This window comes from Lottia gigantea (genome assembly GCF_000327385.1).
Source record: "Lottia gigantea unplaced genomic scaffold LOTGIsca_29, whole genome shotgun sequence".
Lineage (NCBI taxonomy): Eukaryota > Metazoa > Mollusca > Gastropoda > Lottiidae > Lottia > Lottia gigantea.
The window spans coordinates 2,220,213-2,237,400 of record NW_008708943.1 but is presented as its reverse complement, the minus strand read 5'-3'; the positions used below and the strand labels follow the sequence as shown (position 1 = coordinate 2,237,400).

General features: G+C 33.2%; 2 protein-coding genes across 2 annotated transcripts; one reads left to right on the top strand and one right to left on the bottom strand.

The window, feature by feature from the left end:
- Window positions 1-923: 923 nt before the first annotated feature.
- On the bottom strand, window positions 924-3,501 carry LOTGIDRAFT_215828 (hypothetical protein). The gene is made up of 6 exons (XM_009056894.1): window positions 3,475-3,501; window positions 3,325-3,352; window positions 2,888-3,028; window positions 2,381-2,545; window positions 2,036-2,113; window positions 924-1,779 (listed from the first exon to the last, which is right to left on the bottom strand). Exons 1-6 carry the CDS (start codon window positions 3,475-3,477, stop codon window positions 1,745-1,747), a joined length of 450 nt encoding a protein of 149 aa, XP_009055142.1. The 5' UTR covers window positions 3,478-3,501; the 3' UTR covers window positions 924-1,744.
- Window positions 3,502-13,225: 9,724 nt separating this feature from the next.
- Window positions 13,226-14,978, top strand: LOTGIDRAFT_161525 (hypothetical protein; the record flags this gene model as incomplete). The annotated part of the gene is made up of 5 exons (XM_009056893.1): window positions 13,226-13,348; window positions 13,674-13,802; window positions 14,197-14,332; window positions 14,545-14,637; window positions 14,782-14,978. The coding sequence occupies 5 exons, from the start codon at window positions 13,226-13,228 to the stop codon at window positions 14,976-14,978; spliced, it is 678 nt and encodes a 225-aa protein (XP_009055141.1).
- Between the last annotated feature and the right edge of the window lie 2,210 nt (window positions 14,979-17,188).

The window sequence follows — 17,188 nt, the reverse complement described above, 5'->3', positions numbered from 1 at the left end:
AACAAAAGATGTAAATATTTCATATATATTTTTATAGATCTTGATTAATGTTCATTCCATTTTAATAGTCCTCTCTCTCATAATCATTCCAGTTTCATATTATTACCATCATATTTTAACCCTGCCTACAAAATGGAACCACCCAAATTTTACAAATGAACTCTTCCAATCATTCATATACTGTTTCATATTGATAAAAAGTTTGCATGTGTGGAAGAATATAAAAAAATATTTTTATTCACTTTTCACCCTTAAAATTGTAAAAAATTTATTTAGATATTGATTTAAATAAAATGTCCTTATTTGATCAAGGTCATTCTTCAAGTTGACTTGCTGCCAATCATAAACAATTGTCTAAACTTAATCATTTCTTTTTCTTGCCAAATTTATATTAGAAATGCTTTGTTGTCATTCTTCAGAATAGTTTTATTGAAATAAGTTTGAATTTGTTTAAAATCTTTTTAATGAACCTTTTTTAATATCATTGTTACATTATCTTTCATAAAATATTATTACTGAATTACCGCTAGTTTTCTTTATCCAATGAAATCATGACTTTCAAGGGGTTTATCAAATAGTCGATCAGAGATATTATACACATCCAGGTCGGATTCAATTTATAAACATTCCACTTTACTTTTGGGTAGGAATTATAGAAGCTGTTACTATCTAAACAAAAGTTGGACTTTTCGAATTCGTCTTAAATCGGATCCGGATGTGCAAAAATATCTAATTGTTGTCTATCTTTCATCCATTCATAAATGTCTACTGAATTTCAACAAGACCCAACCACACTGTGGCTTATAGATGACACTAATTCAATTCTAGTGATGTGTATGTCGTTTATGGCCCTGCCAAATGATTATTGCATAAACAAGAAATAACCCTGGCCAAATGAACAGTGGGAAAAAAAGTAACACAATTTACCAATGTGATAAAAATTTTATTGTATGTTGTTGGAATGACTATACAATTTTCAAATATTAAATTCCAGAGTGTTGAAATCCACTCATCTTTCCAGGTTTTATTATTATTCAATTCAAGTGGTAACAATCTCACTACCATTATTAAGAAACAAACACTCATCAGCCAGGACACATCTTGGAAATAAAGAGTGTATTTGAGACTCTAACCAGTGAACACAATCTATGCTTTTATCATTAATGACAAGAAAATGAATGCCCGTTTACAATAGTTGGTCCATAGTATTAGTAACTTGAACAAAATTTTGCTTGTTTAGAGCTTTTTCATGCTTTTTACTTCATCTAACTATGCAAAATTATAAAAATAACTATTGAATTGCAAATAGAATTGATAACAGAACAGTTTTTTTTAAATATTCCAATAGCACTGCTCTAAGCTCAAAAATACACAACTGAATTTCAGGCCAATCAAGCACCATCATGTATATAATATATAGATATTCTAATATAAAATAATAAAATAGAAATATTGCATTCAGACCACACAAATTACATGGAAATTCTAAGCAAGGGAAATAATCTAGATGTTAACTGATCAAATTCAAATCATGGCAGTGATGTCTATCAATACTCATAACAAACCAGTTGAATTCCACCTAATTTCCAAGAACAAACCTTAATAATAAGAATAATAATGAGCCAATCAGTTTTGAAAACAAAACCTCAAATAATTCATTGTGGTCTGAATGCAAAGTCTGTTATAAAGCTATAAATGATACAAGAAAAAAAAAGGTTTGTTGAGTTGAAGACAAAGAATTATTTTACATTCTGTCTGGCATCACAGTCTTGATTAATTCTGAAATAAAAAAAAAAAAGACCTCAAGAAATAATTAAAAGATAAGCAGACTAGCTTAGTCAAATTGGTTACGCTTGGATTTTTAATAACTTTTAATTTCAATTTCTTTTTAGTTCTGTGTTGAAGAATTTTCAAATTGCATTTGGTCACATTTCCATTGTGGGCAACAGTGCCTTCTGTTGAATAGTAACTTGTTACCTTGTACCCACCCTTGAGCAAATAGAGATCCCAGTGTATAAAATATTAAAATTATTACCTTCATAATTAATATTGCCCTGGGCATCTTCTAAACCAGCAAATAATTGATCTACTTCATCATCATTTAACTTGTCTCCTACAAACAGATTTTTATCTTTTTAACAGCAACCATAGACAACAAATGTGGACAATTATTGTTTTTAGTCAGCTTAGTGCCATATTTGGCAGGATAATACAGTTCTCAAGAAGGCCATTTAGGTCAAAAGGAAGCTTCGAAACACAGTTGAAAATAAATCTTAATTTCTTTTTTGCTTGAGCAGAAATTTTCATTAGTTTTAAATGTTTCATATTTAAATATCATGTCACAAGACTCTGTACATTGATATAAGACTATCTTTTTTACCTAAAGATGTGAGAATGTGTCTTAATTCAGCAGAACTCATTAAACCATTTTGCTCTTTATCAAAAACTTTAAAACCTTCTATAAAATCATCAAATGATGGAACTTGTCGATTTTTACAGATTGTTTGTAAAATTGGTAGAAACATTTCAAATGATATTCTTGCATCTGGAATATAAAGTAAATGTTTAGAATAACAAAAATCACATTGATCAATACATAGACCATGGTTCACTTTATTCAATTAGTCTCATATGAGGTGGTGATTGGTGAAAAAAAAACAACCCTTATATACAAGAGAGATTGCCCATATCATACTATATAATATTAATGTGTTTGGTTGTTGGGCCAGTTTAAAAATCATGAGACATCCTGCAAACTTTTTTAATTCAGGTCCAAGTTAGAAAAGTTTAAAAGTTGCATAAATCAGAGCACTGAAGAACACCAGTATGAGTCTTTGTGGTAACTATGTAAAGCAGTGCAAAATCAGCCTTATGTCACAAATCCTACCTTGATTATTATCAAAACCACATTTTCTGATTTCTGCTTCAGTAGGATTCTGTCCAAGAGCTCTTAAGACATCACCAAGCTGTTGTACAGCTATTTTGTGATCACCCTTTTCATCAAATAAACTGAATGTTTCAGTGATATCTGAAAATGAAACAATGACTTATAATGTGACATTCATGGTGTCATTTCCAAAGCCTATCCCTCCCTACTTTAAATTTACACAATGTGGCAATTATTCGAGACCAGTGACAGTTTCCACGTTCTAAATACCAGTATGTGATTTTGGGACAATCAAACAAACTATTTAATATCAACTTTTTGTGACATCTTCGACTTTTGAGTAATTGGGTCAAGCACCTGCGGAATGTTTGTTGACAATTTTCCTCAATCGAGCTCAAACCCCACCCTTCAATTTTAGAAACGCTTAGAAAACTTACCAGCGATTTGATCTTCGGTTAATTTGGCCTAAAAATAAACAAAACATATATAATATTGGTTTACATGTCTTTAAGGATAAAAGCTTCAAGAATCTGGACGAAAACTTGAGAAAAAGAAATAAAATCAAGCGGAAAGATATTTAGACCTACCATCTTGAATTTGAGTCTGAATGATTCATCCACTTCCGGTCAGACGAATCTTGGGTAAAAAATATGGCGGGAAATATAAAGGCTTGGTGGTGTAGTCCTCTCATAATAGATGATATTACATATTATAGTTTTATGGTCCTTGGGTTACATAATCTTATATAACGCATTGGTGCCGTCATTGTGATCGAAGAACAGTAGCAACCCCGTCTTCGGGTGTAGCCCAACGGAAAATAAGAATTGAGTCACAACACGAAATAACTCGAAGAAAAAATAATTAGGCCAAGAGGTCTATATAGGCCTATATACTCCTATACTCTATTTCATCGGAAAATGTTTTGTCTCGGATCGCTGGAAATAGCAAACTTGAGGCCGGGCTTCTATCTTCAAATTCATAAACATACTTACTCATGGAAGGAGCCAACCACTCCTTTTCGTTGGCTCAAATCGCTAGAAATGGCGCTTACAAAGTTACGGGCTTAAATTAGACATTCTAAAAACTTCGCAGACCCCCTTTGCAATTTCACATACATGCATTTGGAATTTGGAATGACAAATGCATTTCCCGGATCGTAGGCCTACCCACAGAAGAAAATTTTCAAAGGTCCACAATCGCCTTCATAAAACTTTCGTGGAATTTTGAGGTGGTAGGCCTATAGCTATGTAAGAACTAATTTGAAAAAGGCAAAGTTCATTTGGCCTACCATGAAAAACGCTTGCTTTAAGGCCTAGCGGTCTAGCCAGCTACTATAAGGCTACTGCACCCCCGCCCCCCTTGCTCCACCCATTTTAACAAGATATCACTGTCATAGGAGACGCGGTGGCTCGGTGAATTAGACGCTTGCTCGCTAAGCTGAAGGTCCAGGGTTCAGTCCCGGCATAGGTCAAGATAATACCTTCGGATTTTTCAACCCGGTTTCCCTGTCAGTGATGCAGGTAAGAGGGGCTGACATGGATAAAGCGTCTAGTCGTTCGGATAAACCGAGGCTCCATATCTACAGGCTGTGCACGTTAAAGTTCCGTCGACAGTTGGAAATCGAAAAAGAGCAAACTAATGCCGATGTCCTGGCCAAATTTCCCTCATTGCACCCTGCATGGCGTTGCCCGTCTTCATTAACCCACATGGTGCAAAAAAGTTATAGAGCGTAAATAAAAAAAATATGAAACACAGCGAAGCGCTTCAAATTAATATTTTATCTATTGAAGCTAGCTTATATAACATGAAGACATGAATTAATCACCGGAGTAGATGTTTATCTATGTGTAACTTGATTGGCCAGGTTGAAGTAGATTGACGACTATATAAGGTCGGATCTATAGTCTATCGCCCTCTTTGGTTGTAACACCAACAGTGTATTCTCCATACGTTCCGTTTATCCCAGAAACTATTGAAGCAAAGGGGAGAGGAGAGGAGAGGAGAAGAGAGGGAGGGGGTGGGGGGGGGGGGGCCGTGGTCCCAAAACGTTAAAAGAGCCGATAATCTCCTACGTTAGACTAGCTTTCTGTCCATTGTTTGACCGATTATTGTCACGATTGTCATGAATTGAAAGAACTAATGATTCGATTTTTCTTCTGTCAAAGTATCAGCCTATATCAGCGGACATATCTGAAATTCCACATGTGACATAATGATACATAGATTGAATTTCGACAATAGGACGTGTGCCAATAACAGCGCTAACGTCAGAACCGTTTAGGCCTATCCAGTGGCAGTTCACAACTAGAGCAATATTATATAAAAATGGATGGGTGTTCTCGGGCTGTCTGGATTATGTCAAGAAGACCAAACTGGCTTAGATCCAGGCAATCGATACGTGACTATGTGCAGTAACCTAGCAATGATCCATGCTCTATTTAATTTGATCATACGAGACTAGGACTAGCCTATATTGCAGGTACGCGTTTGTGATATTCACAAGTAATATTGGTAAATGTATAGCAATAATTGCGTAGGCCTAATGTTCATATCTTACTACAAAATCGTGATCGACTTTTTTAACTATGTTGTTCCAGAATAATGAATTTTGTTTGAGCAGAGAGGGCTAGTGGAGCGTTACATGCATTTAACATGCGTTTTGAAATTATAAATAATCATGATTTAGGGTTAACGTACGGTATAAGTAGGCCCTACAAATGTGCAGTGTTGAATTATAATGATTTCGTGATCGGTCTAATAATTTAATAAAATGGATTTGTTGAAACGAGTAAAACGACAGGTGTTTTGCACCACATCCTTCAGCCTTCCACCTTATTTCATTGGCAAGAGAAATGGGGGAGAGTTTTAAATGTTGCCTACCCCCTTCTTTAGGTCTCGCTATTTTTTCTGTCTCAATTTTTTTATCAGCTGGGTCTATCAAGGTAAAATAAATCTTTGAACAAAATATCACTAAAACAGGTCAGATCTCTGCACCTTTCCTATCTCGTGTTGGCTAAATCCGGAATTTTCTACTTTGATTTGGTCCTGACTGATTTGTTTCAAAATTCGACCAAACTAACCTTCAATTAGTTCATTAGTTATAGATAAACAAAGATTACATGGGGAAATGGAAATAGGTCTGTATACATTCAAAATCAAACCCTGTTATTGTTGACAAAATATTCAAATTAAAGCAACACAATCGTCTTAAATTTTAATCTGATCAAATTTCAGATCTAGATGATTCATTTCCTATCATTCCTGCAAGTTCCTACACATGACATTACCCGCGAAAATAGTCCAGATGATTTATCATTATTGAAATAGGCCTACCATGCCGTTATATACGTATGCAAGGGATGGATTTTAAAGGGACAGATCCGTTTGGCCAATCGTAGACCTACTGTAGTCTCAGAGACAGGATTTGGGGTAGAAAGTCTCGTTTTCCAGCTCTATAAAATATGATGAAGAACTGGTATGATGTCTATCTGTCGCGGTCTTAGGTGCAAAATACAACTTACAAGCTGAAACGCTGACAAAATAAACAATTAGCAGTGGAATATGTCATCTACAAAAATTTCAATAGGAGAGATTCGTGGACAGTGCAAACTGCCCACCATGAAAATCGCTCTGTAACAGATTCAGCTTTACGGAAACTGTCGAAGATTGCCAAATATGGACAGTGTAGGGGTATATGGGGGAATGCGCGCATGCATCCTTAGAACTGAAGCGGTTTCGTGAAAAGTAAAGATTGTAATTATGTTGAATAGTGTGTTCAGCGTCTTGATAAATATTATATTATCATGCTGGCTATGAAAGAGTATCTAACGTTGATAATAAGAGGACGACACGCCCAACTAGCTTTCGGTGTTTTGTAAGCACGTGAACAATAAATGTTTATAACCATCCTTTTAAAGTGAGTCTAAAACGTCTCAAGGACTTTAATAATGTTTGAAAACCAAAAATACTGTTTTCGAATAAAATTGAAATAACCACCCCTTATGCCACGAGGGGGGCACAGGTAGCGAATATTCAAGCGTATATCACTCTGAACGTCACATGAAATCAGCATTGAATTTAGATTGGTTTAAGAAGTATCACCCGACAAAATGTACGCCGGACACGGGCAGACGAACTAATTTAATCGCAGGCGTAAATAACCAATCGAATATATTGGCATTTTTTATGCCGGCGAATTGTACAGGCATAAAAATCGCCGTCAACATGAATTGGCACACGTACGAATTTTGTGCTCATGTGCTTCCTACATTACGGCACAGATAACAGAACACTCCATGATTTGTCTAGTGTAATACAATAACAGATACACTCTATGATTTGTCTAGTGTGATACAATACCAGAAACACTGTATGATTTGTCTAGTGTAATACAATAACAGATACACTGTATGATTTGTCTAGTGTGATACAATACCAGAAATACTCTATGATTTGTCTAGTATAATACAATGCCAGAAACACTATATGATTTGTCTAGTGCTGTACAATAACAGAACACTCCATGATTTGTCTAGTGTAATACAATAACAGATACACTGTATAACTTGTCTAATGTGATACAATTAACAGAAACACTCTATGATTTGTCTAGTGTAATACAATAAAAGAGAAACTCTATGATTTGTCTAGTCTAATACAATAACAGAAACACTCTATGATTTGTCTAGTGCTATACAATAACTGAAACACTATATGATTTGTCTAGTGCTATACAATAAAAGAGAAACTCTATGATTTGTCTAGTGCTATACAATAACAGAGAATTTCTATGATTTGTCTAGTGCTATACAATAACAGAAACACTATATGATTTATCTAGTGCTATACAATAACAGATACACTGTATGATTTGTCTAGTGTGATACAATAACAGAGAAACTCTATGATTTGTCTAGTGTAATACAATAACAGATACACTATATGATTTGTCTAGTGCTATACAATAACAGAGAATTTCTATTACTTGTCAAGTGTAATACAATAACAGAGAAACTCTATGATTTGTCTAGTGTAATACAATAACAGAGAAACTCTATGATTTGTCTAGTGTAATACAATAACAGAGAAACTCTTTGATTTTTGTGGTGTAAGACAATTTGGTGTGAATATATACTATGATGAGATCTTGGACAAGTTCGAATTTGGCTATCTTTCGATGAACGGTTTCTAAGTTATTGCCCTTGACTTAAAAAAAAAACGCGTCAATATTTGGTTGTGAACACAATAAAGACTACAGTTTTCATCCAACTTAGGTGAAATTTGGTGTTAATATTTATAATGATGAGATCTTGGACAAGTTCGATGAATGGTTTTTGAGTTATTGCCCTTGAATTATGAAAGACGCGTCAAAATTTGTTTGTGAACACAATAGAGAGTACAGTTTTCATACGATTTAATTTGATATGATCATTTATAATGATGAGATCTTAGTCAAGATTGAATTTGACGATTTTTCGATCAATGGATTTTGAGTTATTGCCCTTGACTTAGTATAAACGCATCAAAATTTGTTGGCTTGTTATCGCGATAGAGGTCAGAAAGTCAGAATTTAATTAAATAATGTGTGTTTGTTTAAATCAACAATATCTTGCTCAATTGAGATTTTTGGTATGATTTGACACAGATAGGTGACCGCCTTTGATATACTGAAAATGTATGAGGAAAGTGGGCATAGTTTGCTAGGCAATCACTTTTTCTAGTATACTACAATAACAGAAACACTGTATGATTTGTCTGGTGTGATAAAATAACAGAAACACTCCTTGATTTGTCTGATGTGATACAATAACAGAAACACTCTATGATTTGTCTGGTGTGATAAAATAACAAAAACACTCCTTGATTTGTCTGGTGTGATACAATAACAGAAACACTCTATGATTTGTCTGGTGTGATAAAATAACAGAAACACTCCTTGATTTGTCTAGTGTAATACAATAACAGAAACACTCTATGATTTGTCTAGTGTAATACAATAACAGAAATACTCTATGATTTGTCTAGTATAATACAATTACAGAAACAGTCCATGATTTGTCTAGTATAATACAATAGCAGAAACACTATATGATTTGTCTAGTATAATACAATACCAGAAACACTATATGATTTGTCTAGTGTAATACAATACCAGAAACACTCTATGATTTGTCTAGTATAGTACAATAACAGAAATACTCTATGATTTGTCTAGTCTAATACAATAACAGAAACACTCTATGATTTGTCTAGTGTGATACAATAACAGAAACACTATATGATTTGTCTAGTATAATATAATAAAAGAAACATCTCATGATTTGTCTAGTCTAATACAATAACAGAAACACTCTATGATTTGTCTAGTGTAATACAATACCAGATACACTATATGATTTGTCTAGTATAATACAATAAAAGAAACATCCCACCAGAAACACTCTATGATTTGTCTAGTATAATACAATACCAGAAACACTATATGATTTGTCTAGTATAATACAATAACAGAAATACTCTATGATTTGTCTAGTATAATACAATAGCAGAAACACTATATGATTTGTCTAGTACAATACAATACAAGAAACACTCTATGATTTGTCTAGTATAATACAATACCAGAAACACTTTATGGTTTGCCTGGTGTAATACCATAACAGAAACACTGTATGATTTGTCTAGTGTGATACAACAGAAACACTGTATGATTTGTCTAGTGTGATACAACAGAAACACTGTATGATTTGTCTGGTGTAATACAATAACAGAAACACTCCATGATTTGCCAGGTGTGATATAATGACAGAAGCACTAGAATAATACAATACCAGAACAGAAACACTTATGGTTTGACTGGTGTAATACAATAACAGAAACAGTCTATGATTTGTCTAGTGTGATACAACAGAAACACTGTATGATTTGTCTAGTATAATACAATAACAGAAACAGTCTATGATTTGTCTAGTATAATACAATACCAGAACAGAAACATCTTGTCTAGTATAATACAATAACAGACACACTACTTGATTTCTCTAGTATGATACAATAACAGAAACAGAAACACTTTATGATTTCTCTAATATTATAAAATAACAGAAACATTTTATGATTTGTCTGGTGTGATACAATAACAGAGAAAAATCCATGATTTGTCTAGTGTAATACAATAACAGAAAAATTTATTGATTTGTGTAGTATAATACAATAACAGAAACACTGTATGATTTGTCTGGTGTAATACAATAACAAAAACACTCTATGATTTGTCTAGTGTGATACAATAACAGAAACACTTTATGGTTTGCCTGATGTGATATAATAACAGAAACAGTCTATGATTTGTATAGTATAATACAATACCAGAACAGAAACGCTTTATGGTATGTCTAGTGTAATACAATAACAGAAACACTCTATGATTTGTCTAGTATAATACAATAACAGAAATACTCTATGATTTGTCTGGTGTGATACAATAACAGAAACCCTCCTTGATTTGTCTAGTATAATACTAATACAATAACAGAAACACTGTATGATTTGTCTCGTGTTAAGAGTGAAGAAGTTCCTAAAAACTTCTATGTAAAGCACTGGCCAAGGTCACAAATAAAGAGATAAAAGTTCAATAAAAGGCAAGCTGAAGTTATTGTAATACAATAACAGAAACACTCCACGATTTGTCTAGTATAATACAATAACAGAAATACTCTATGATTTGTCTAGTCTAATACAATAACAGAATCACTTTATGATTTGTCTAGTATAATACAATCTCAGAAACACTCTATGATTTGTCTATTGTAATACAATAACAGAAATACTCTATGATTTGACTAGTATAATACAATACCAGAAACACCCCTTGATTTGTGTGATGTAATACAATAACAATAACACTCCAAAATTTGTCTGGTGTGATACAGTAACAGAAAGATAGCTTGCCAGGCAAGCTAACTTACGCCCACTTGCAGCTGTCAGAAATGATAAAACAGTCTTCAATGACTAAAGTATGAATTATCTCATATTAAACAAATTTTAATAGTTTGAATTAAAATTAAAATAAATTAAAAACTGTAGTCTCTAATGTGTTTCTGTTATTTTATTACACCAGACAAATCATAGAGTGTTTCTGTTATATTTTTTCACTAGACAAACCATATAGTGTTTCTGGTATTGTATTACACTAGACAAATCATAGAGTTTCTCTGTTATTGTATCACAATAGACAAATCATGGAGTGTTTCTGTTATTGTATTATACTAGACAAATCATAAAGTGTTTCTGTTATTGTATTACACTAGACAAATCATGGAGTTTCTCTGTTATTGTATCACACTAGACAAATCATACAATGTTTCTGTTATTGTATACTATTAGACAAATCATAAAGTGTTTCTGTTTCTGTTATTTTATTATACCAGACAAATCATATAGTGTTTCTGTTATTATATCACACCCGACAAATCATAGTGTGTTTCTGTTATTGTATCACACTAGACAAATCATAAAGTGTTTCTGTTATTGTATTATACTAGACAAATCATAGAGTTTCTCTGTTATTGTATTACACCAGATAAATCATAAAGTGTTTCTGTTATTGTATTATACTAGACAAATCATAGAGTTTCTCTGTTATTGTATTACACCAGATAAATCATAAAGTGTTTCTGTTATTGTATAGCATTAGACAAATCATAGAGTTTCTCTATTCTGGTATTGTATTACACCAGATAAATCATAAAGTGTTTCTGTTATTTTATTACACTAGACAAATCATAAGGTGGTTCTGTTTTTGAATTATACTAGACAAATCATACATAGGCCCACATGGAAATGTATTGCCGCCACCCCTGTCCGTCGGTCCGTCAACATTTCTTGTGAACACAATAGAGACTACAGTTTTCAACTGATTTGAAATTTGGTGTGATCATTTATATTGAGGAGATCTGGATAAAGTTCGAATTTGACGATATTTCGATGAATGGTGTTTGAGTTATTGCCCTTGACTTAGGAAAAACGCATCAAAATTTGTTTGTGAACACAATAGAAACTACAGTTTTCAACTGATTTTAATGAAATTTGGAGTGATAATTTATATTGATTAGATCGTGGTCTAGTTCGAATTTGATGACAGAAGCACTCTAGTTTGATACAATAACAGGAATACTCCTTGATTTGTCTAGTATTATACAATAACAGAAAGATTGTATGATTTTTCTGGTGTAATACAATAACAGAAATACTCTATGATTTGTCTAGTATAATACAATAACAGAAACACTCCTTGATTTGTCTAGTGTAATACAATATCAGAAATACTCTATGATTTGTCTAGTATAATACAATAACAGAAAGATTGTATGATTTTTCTGGTGTAATACAATAACAGAAATACTCTATGATTTGTCTAGTATAATACAATAACAGAAACACTCCTTGATTTGTCTAGTGTAATACAATATCAGAAATACTCTATGATTTGTCTAGTATAATACAATAACAGAAACACTCCATGATTTGTCTATTGTGATACAATAACAGAGAAACTCTATGATTTGTCTAGTATAATACAATACCAGAAACACTATATGATTTGTCTAGTGTAATACAATTACAGAAACAGTCCATAGTTTGTTTGAACCGGTTTTTCCCTTGCACTTTTTTTCACTTTACATAGAGAAAGAATGGCCTCTCATAAGATTGATAAATCTTAATTACAAATATAAAATTTACGAACTTACTACGAAAAGTTAAGAGTGAGATCTTGAAGTCGGTATTGCTCCTTTAAAATCCACAGCCATTACGAATGTATGTTATCGTCGATATCAAACCAGTTTGGAAAATTTCTTACTGGATCAGCCTCGTTTCATAAACACAAGACGCGATTGCAGTGGGCACCATACTTATACTCATTAGGCAAGACTAGGAACTATATTTCTTAACTTCTGGAAGCTTCAGTCGTTATTTCTTTTTTACTGATCTTGTGACATTTTAATAAACAGTGAGTATTCTTTTAAAATATATATCGATCAATTCATTGAATTTATTAGGAAATTGACTTTTAATTCTATTACTGAGGTTAGAAACAAAACCCTGACCAAATATTACTTCATATGTTATATTTTTGGCTTTTTTTTACCAAACAATGGCATATTAATTATTTAATCTATTATAATGTAAATAAAATCATCATATATCAATTTAAAGGCATCGTTGCTATTTAAGTTAAATAGTGAATTTTCGCAAATTATGAATTATAAATTTTGGTTAATGTCGCAGTACCTAGGGCTATCTGATTTTCAAAATATTACTTCTACAGTTTTCAGTACAATGGATACTCTGTCTCACAACAATGCATATGATCATAATAGCCAGGCCTTCAGTGCTGATATTACTATAACAGAAAGGATGGATTATTATTCTAAATGGTGCCGATCAGGGGACTATGAAAAGGTGTGATTAACTTTAATTTTAAAGCAAGCTAACTATTAGACTTCTTCAATGCCCAAATGGGTAAAAATTGCTCAAGAGTAACAGCGTATCTAGATAATGCCTAAGGAGGGGGAGGGGGGCAAAAAATGAGTGGTGTCACTCCAAAACGAGGCCCGAAGTGCCAAAGTCTCTTGAGGGTAGGGCTACCAGGGGCCCCCAAGAGAACATGGACTAGCGTGAAAAAAAAATTAACTACAGACTTATTATTATTTTTGTACGAAAAAAATATATTATTTATATTTCATTACCAGATCATACATTATTTATATATAATACGATATTTAAGGATTTGTCTAAAGGAGGAACTTATAATGGTCCAATAATAGCTGGTGAAGCGATCAGTCGGCTCTATCCTGATGATAAAAATATCAGAATTCTAGATATTGCTGCTGGAACAGGATATGTTGGAGAAGAGGTGAGTTGTTCATATCTTCATCATTAAAAATGGCCCAACAAACGGCGTACCAAACTGATTCAGCTTTAAATTGTGGCACAGTTCCCAGAGCTAAAATATAACGATGGTAAAAATTTACAAATGATGCCGGTGTAATCTTTTCTAACAAATCAAAATCATTGTTTGTCGTTTAGGCTTACCGCTATCTGGTTGCATTTGAAACAGGTGAGCGCCAGGATATTTGAAATTTTTAGGGATCGTTCACAATACAAGCTGACCGGGGCGGCACGGAGATGAGCGGTTAATGTACAGACGCTCAGCTGCTCATCCCAAGTGCGCAAGCGTATATAGGTGCGCTATGCTACGCTGTAATGTGAATGAACCCAGAATCAGATGAAATGTTTTGTACTTGTAGCTAAGGAACAAAGGATACCATAATGTGGATGCCCTGGAACCATCCGAAGGAATGTTACAACAAGCCATTGATAAAAACATATATAAGACCCATATCTGTGATATTTTGGGTGGAACTTCTGTCCATATAAACGATGGTATGTCAGGCATATTCTATATATAAGCAATTGTAGGTGCATTTGAAATTAGCATGCGAGGTTTCGTATGCTTACAAGGCAATCCCTCACTTCCTGTCAAATGATTACAGACTGGAAGGGAGTAACTCTTATTCAGAAGCAGAGCCGTATAATACGGTTTCAGGCCACAATATGACAGTGCTGTTACTTTACTTAAAGCTTACTTCTTTCAGATGAATATGATTGTACAATTGTTTGTGGTGGAATGGGAGAAGGTCATATACCATGTTCTGGTTTAAATGAAATGATCAGAGTGGTTAAACCAGGTACGAAATTTCACAAAATTTTAAACTTAACGCACTAGATTAATTCAATTCAAATCAAATGAATCGATTGAGTATTTAAGCCACCGTTATATCATTAATTGTTAGCTTAATGCAAACCTTAATATGCTAGTAATTTTATTTCAGGAGGTGTTGTATGTATCGTGATGAGAGAAGAATATCTATTCACTGTTTCAGAGTATAAGGATCGACTGGAACCTTTGATGAAACAACTGGAAGATGATGAAAAATGGGAAATATCAGACCGCATTATTTTCCCAAACCATTTTGCTGGAAAAAGTGGCGTTTTGTTTGTCTTTCGTGTAAAATGTGACGGTGTATGAACAAGTGATGACGTCAGAACTTATGGCGTCTAAATATGACGACCATAAAATGAATTACATCACACCATGTGATAAATAATCTGTGATGGATGACTTCAGAAGATGTTACTCACTATATTTTGTCAATAATATGACGTTGCATTTATAAACTTTATGAGACAGACAAGGCCTATTATTTTTATACGCTCACATGAAATGTAGAGCGTATATTGCCGTCACCCATGTCCGTCCGTTGGTCGGTCCACAATTGCTCGTAAACACTCTAAAAGGCACAATTCTTGACTGATTTAGATGAAACTTGGTATGATTGTTTGTAACCACCCAAGGATGAACCCTATTGAAAATCAGAAAAATCGAAAAGTATTTAGTATGATGTATTGCCCTTGTTCTTGAAATGCTCGTAAAAACTCTAGAAGGTGCAATTCGTGACTGATTTTGATGAAACTTAGTGTGAGTGTTTGTTCTTGAAACACTCGTAAACACTCTACAAGACACAATTCTTGACGGATTTGACGAAACTTTGTGTGAGTGTTTGTTATCAACCAAAGATGAATCCTATCGAAACTCAGAAGAATCAAAAAATATTTAGTTTGAGTTATTGACCTTGTTCTTAAAAACATTCAAGTTTTAGCCTGTAAACACTCTAGAAGGCCCAATTCTTGAGAGATTTTTTTTATGAAACTTGGTAATATTATACAGTATCCCCCAAAAAATTCAAAAAAAGAAGTGTAAGACCGAAGGTTGAATATTTCATAGGGGTAATTGTTACTGTAGGCCTACTGTCATATATTTTTTATTCAAAATCAAAGCTGCCAGTGGGCGTATAATTATTACCTTGTCTGGCAAGCTATCTTCATTACCATTCTTTCTGCCAAGCAGAATGTACAGTTAAAGGGATTGTAAAGATGATTAGGGCCTACTCAATTTTGTATGTGTATCGGGGACACTGAAAGCATAAATTTGCACTATTCCAATTTTCAATCAAACGTCTGTGTTGTAAAACTAAGTGATTGATGACATCATTGATAATATTTTGTGATTAGTGACGTCATCAAACACTTATAAGTAAAGAATGTGTTTATAATGTTTCTGTTATAGCCTAACTGAACACATACCAATAAAATATTTAGTCAAAAGTGTAAAAATCAATAACCCAGTAGTAGGCCTACTGAATTTTACTTTTCCGCTTGGTTTGGTTGGAATTTAATAAGTTACAGTGTGTGCTGAGCATTGCTCGTTACGAAATATCCATGTCATAGTCCTACTAAAGGCCTTAAAAAGGCACTAAAAATTATTGTGAAAACAATTGAAAATGGGACTGAGGTTCATAAACATAGGTCCAGAGCCAGACTTTATTGTTTAGGGTTGGTTGTCCGAATTTTTTCAGCAGTGGGGTGGGGGGGCATTACCATCTGTAGCTACGGACGGACCCGATAAAACAAAAGGAACATCCCCTCTATTGTCATTGATTAGTAACAATTCTGTAAAAGAGGAAAAGTACCAATTGTAATTTGAGGTACAATACTTATCTAGTGAAATTCACGGTCTATAAATTGCATACTAAAAATATCTAAAACTTAAAAAAGTCTTATATTTAAACAATTTTGTTTAGTTCTTTTACAATTAAAGGGGCAGTAGGTACGTTATTTACATCTATATATTTCACTTGATCAAACTGAATTGTTCTCAGTGTATAATTGTTAATTAAGCAACTATATAGGTTTTATGTTGGGTCTCCCAAAAACTAAATATTTTAAGTTGAAACCATTTGAATGCAAAGAAAACATATTTCTCTAAATCTAGGAAAAAATAAATCACACGATAACGTGCAAACAGTATCACAGTACTAATACCTACCAAAAAGCATAACGAACTTTAAAAGTTTACCCTTAAACCTTTTAAAATAGTTTTGACGTTACAAAATAGTTATATACTGTCTTTTAACACACTTCTCTAGATTTCGCAAGCTTTCATAAATTTCAGCAAAAAAAAACATTCAACCTCCGAAAATAACGGAAGGCGCCCCTTTAAACTCGAATGTGCATTTCGAAATAAAGGGAGTATAATATAAGCTTTTAAAAGTCATACTATCACAATTTCAAACTGTATGAAAGACAAAAGTTTGAAACAGCTTGTTATAGACATACAATTATATAATTTACAATTTGCATTAATATTCGGAAAATTACTTCAATTTATTCATTAGTACA

Bases quoted from the DNA above. Each gene is read 5' to 3' on its own strand.
- LOTGIDRAFT_215828 (XM_009056894.1), bottom strand. The intron at 3,029-3,324 runs GTAAGTTTTCTA...TTTCATTTTCAG, and splicing joins AACCGAAGATCAAATCGCTG to ATATCACTGAAACATTCAGT. The intron at 2,546-2,887 runs GTAGGATTTGTG...TTTATATTCCAG, and splicing joins TGGTTTTGATAATAATCAAG to ATGCAAGAATATCATTTGAA.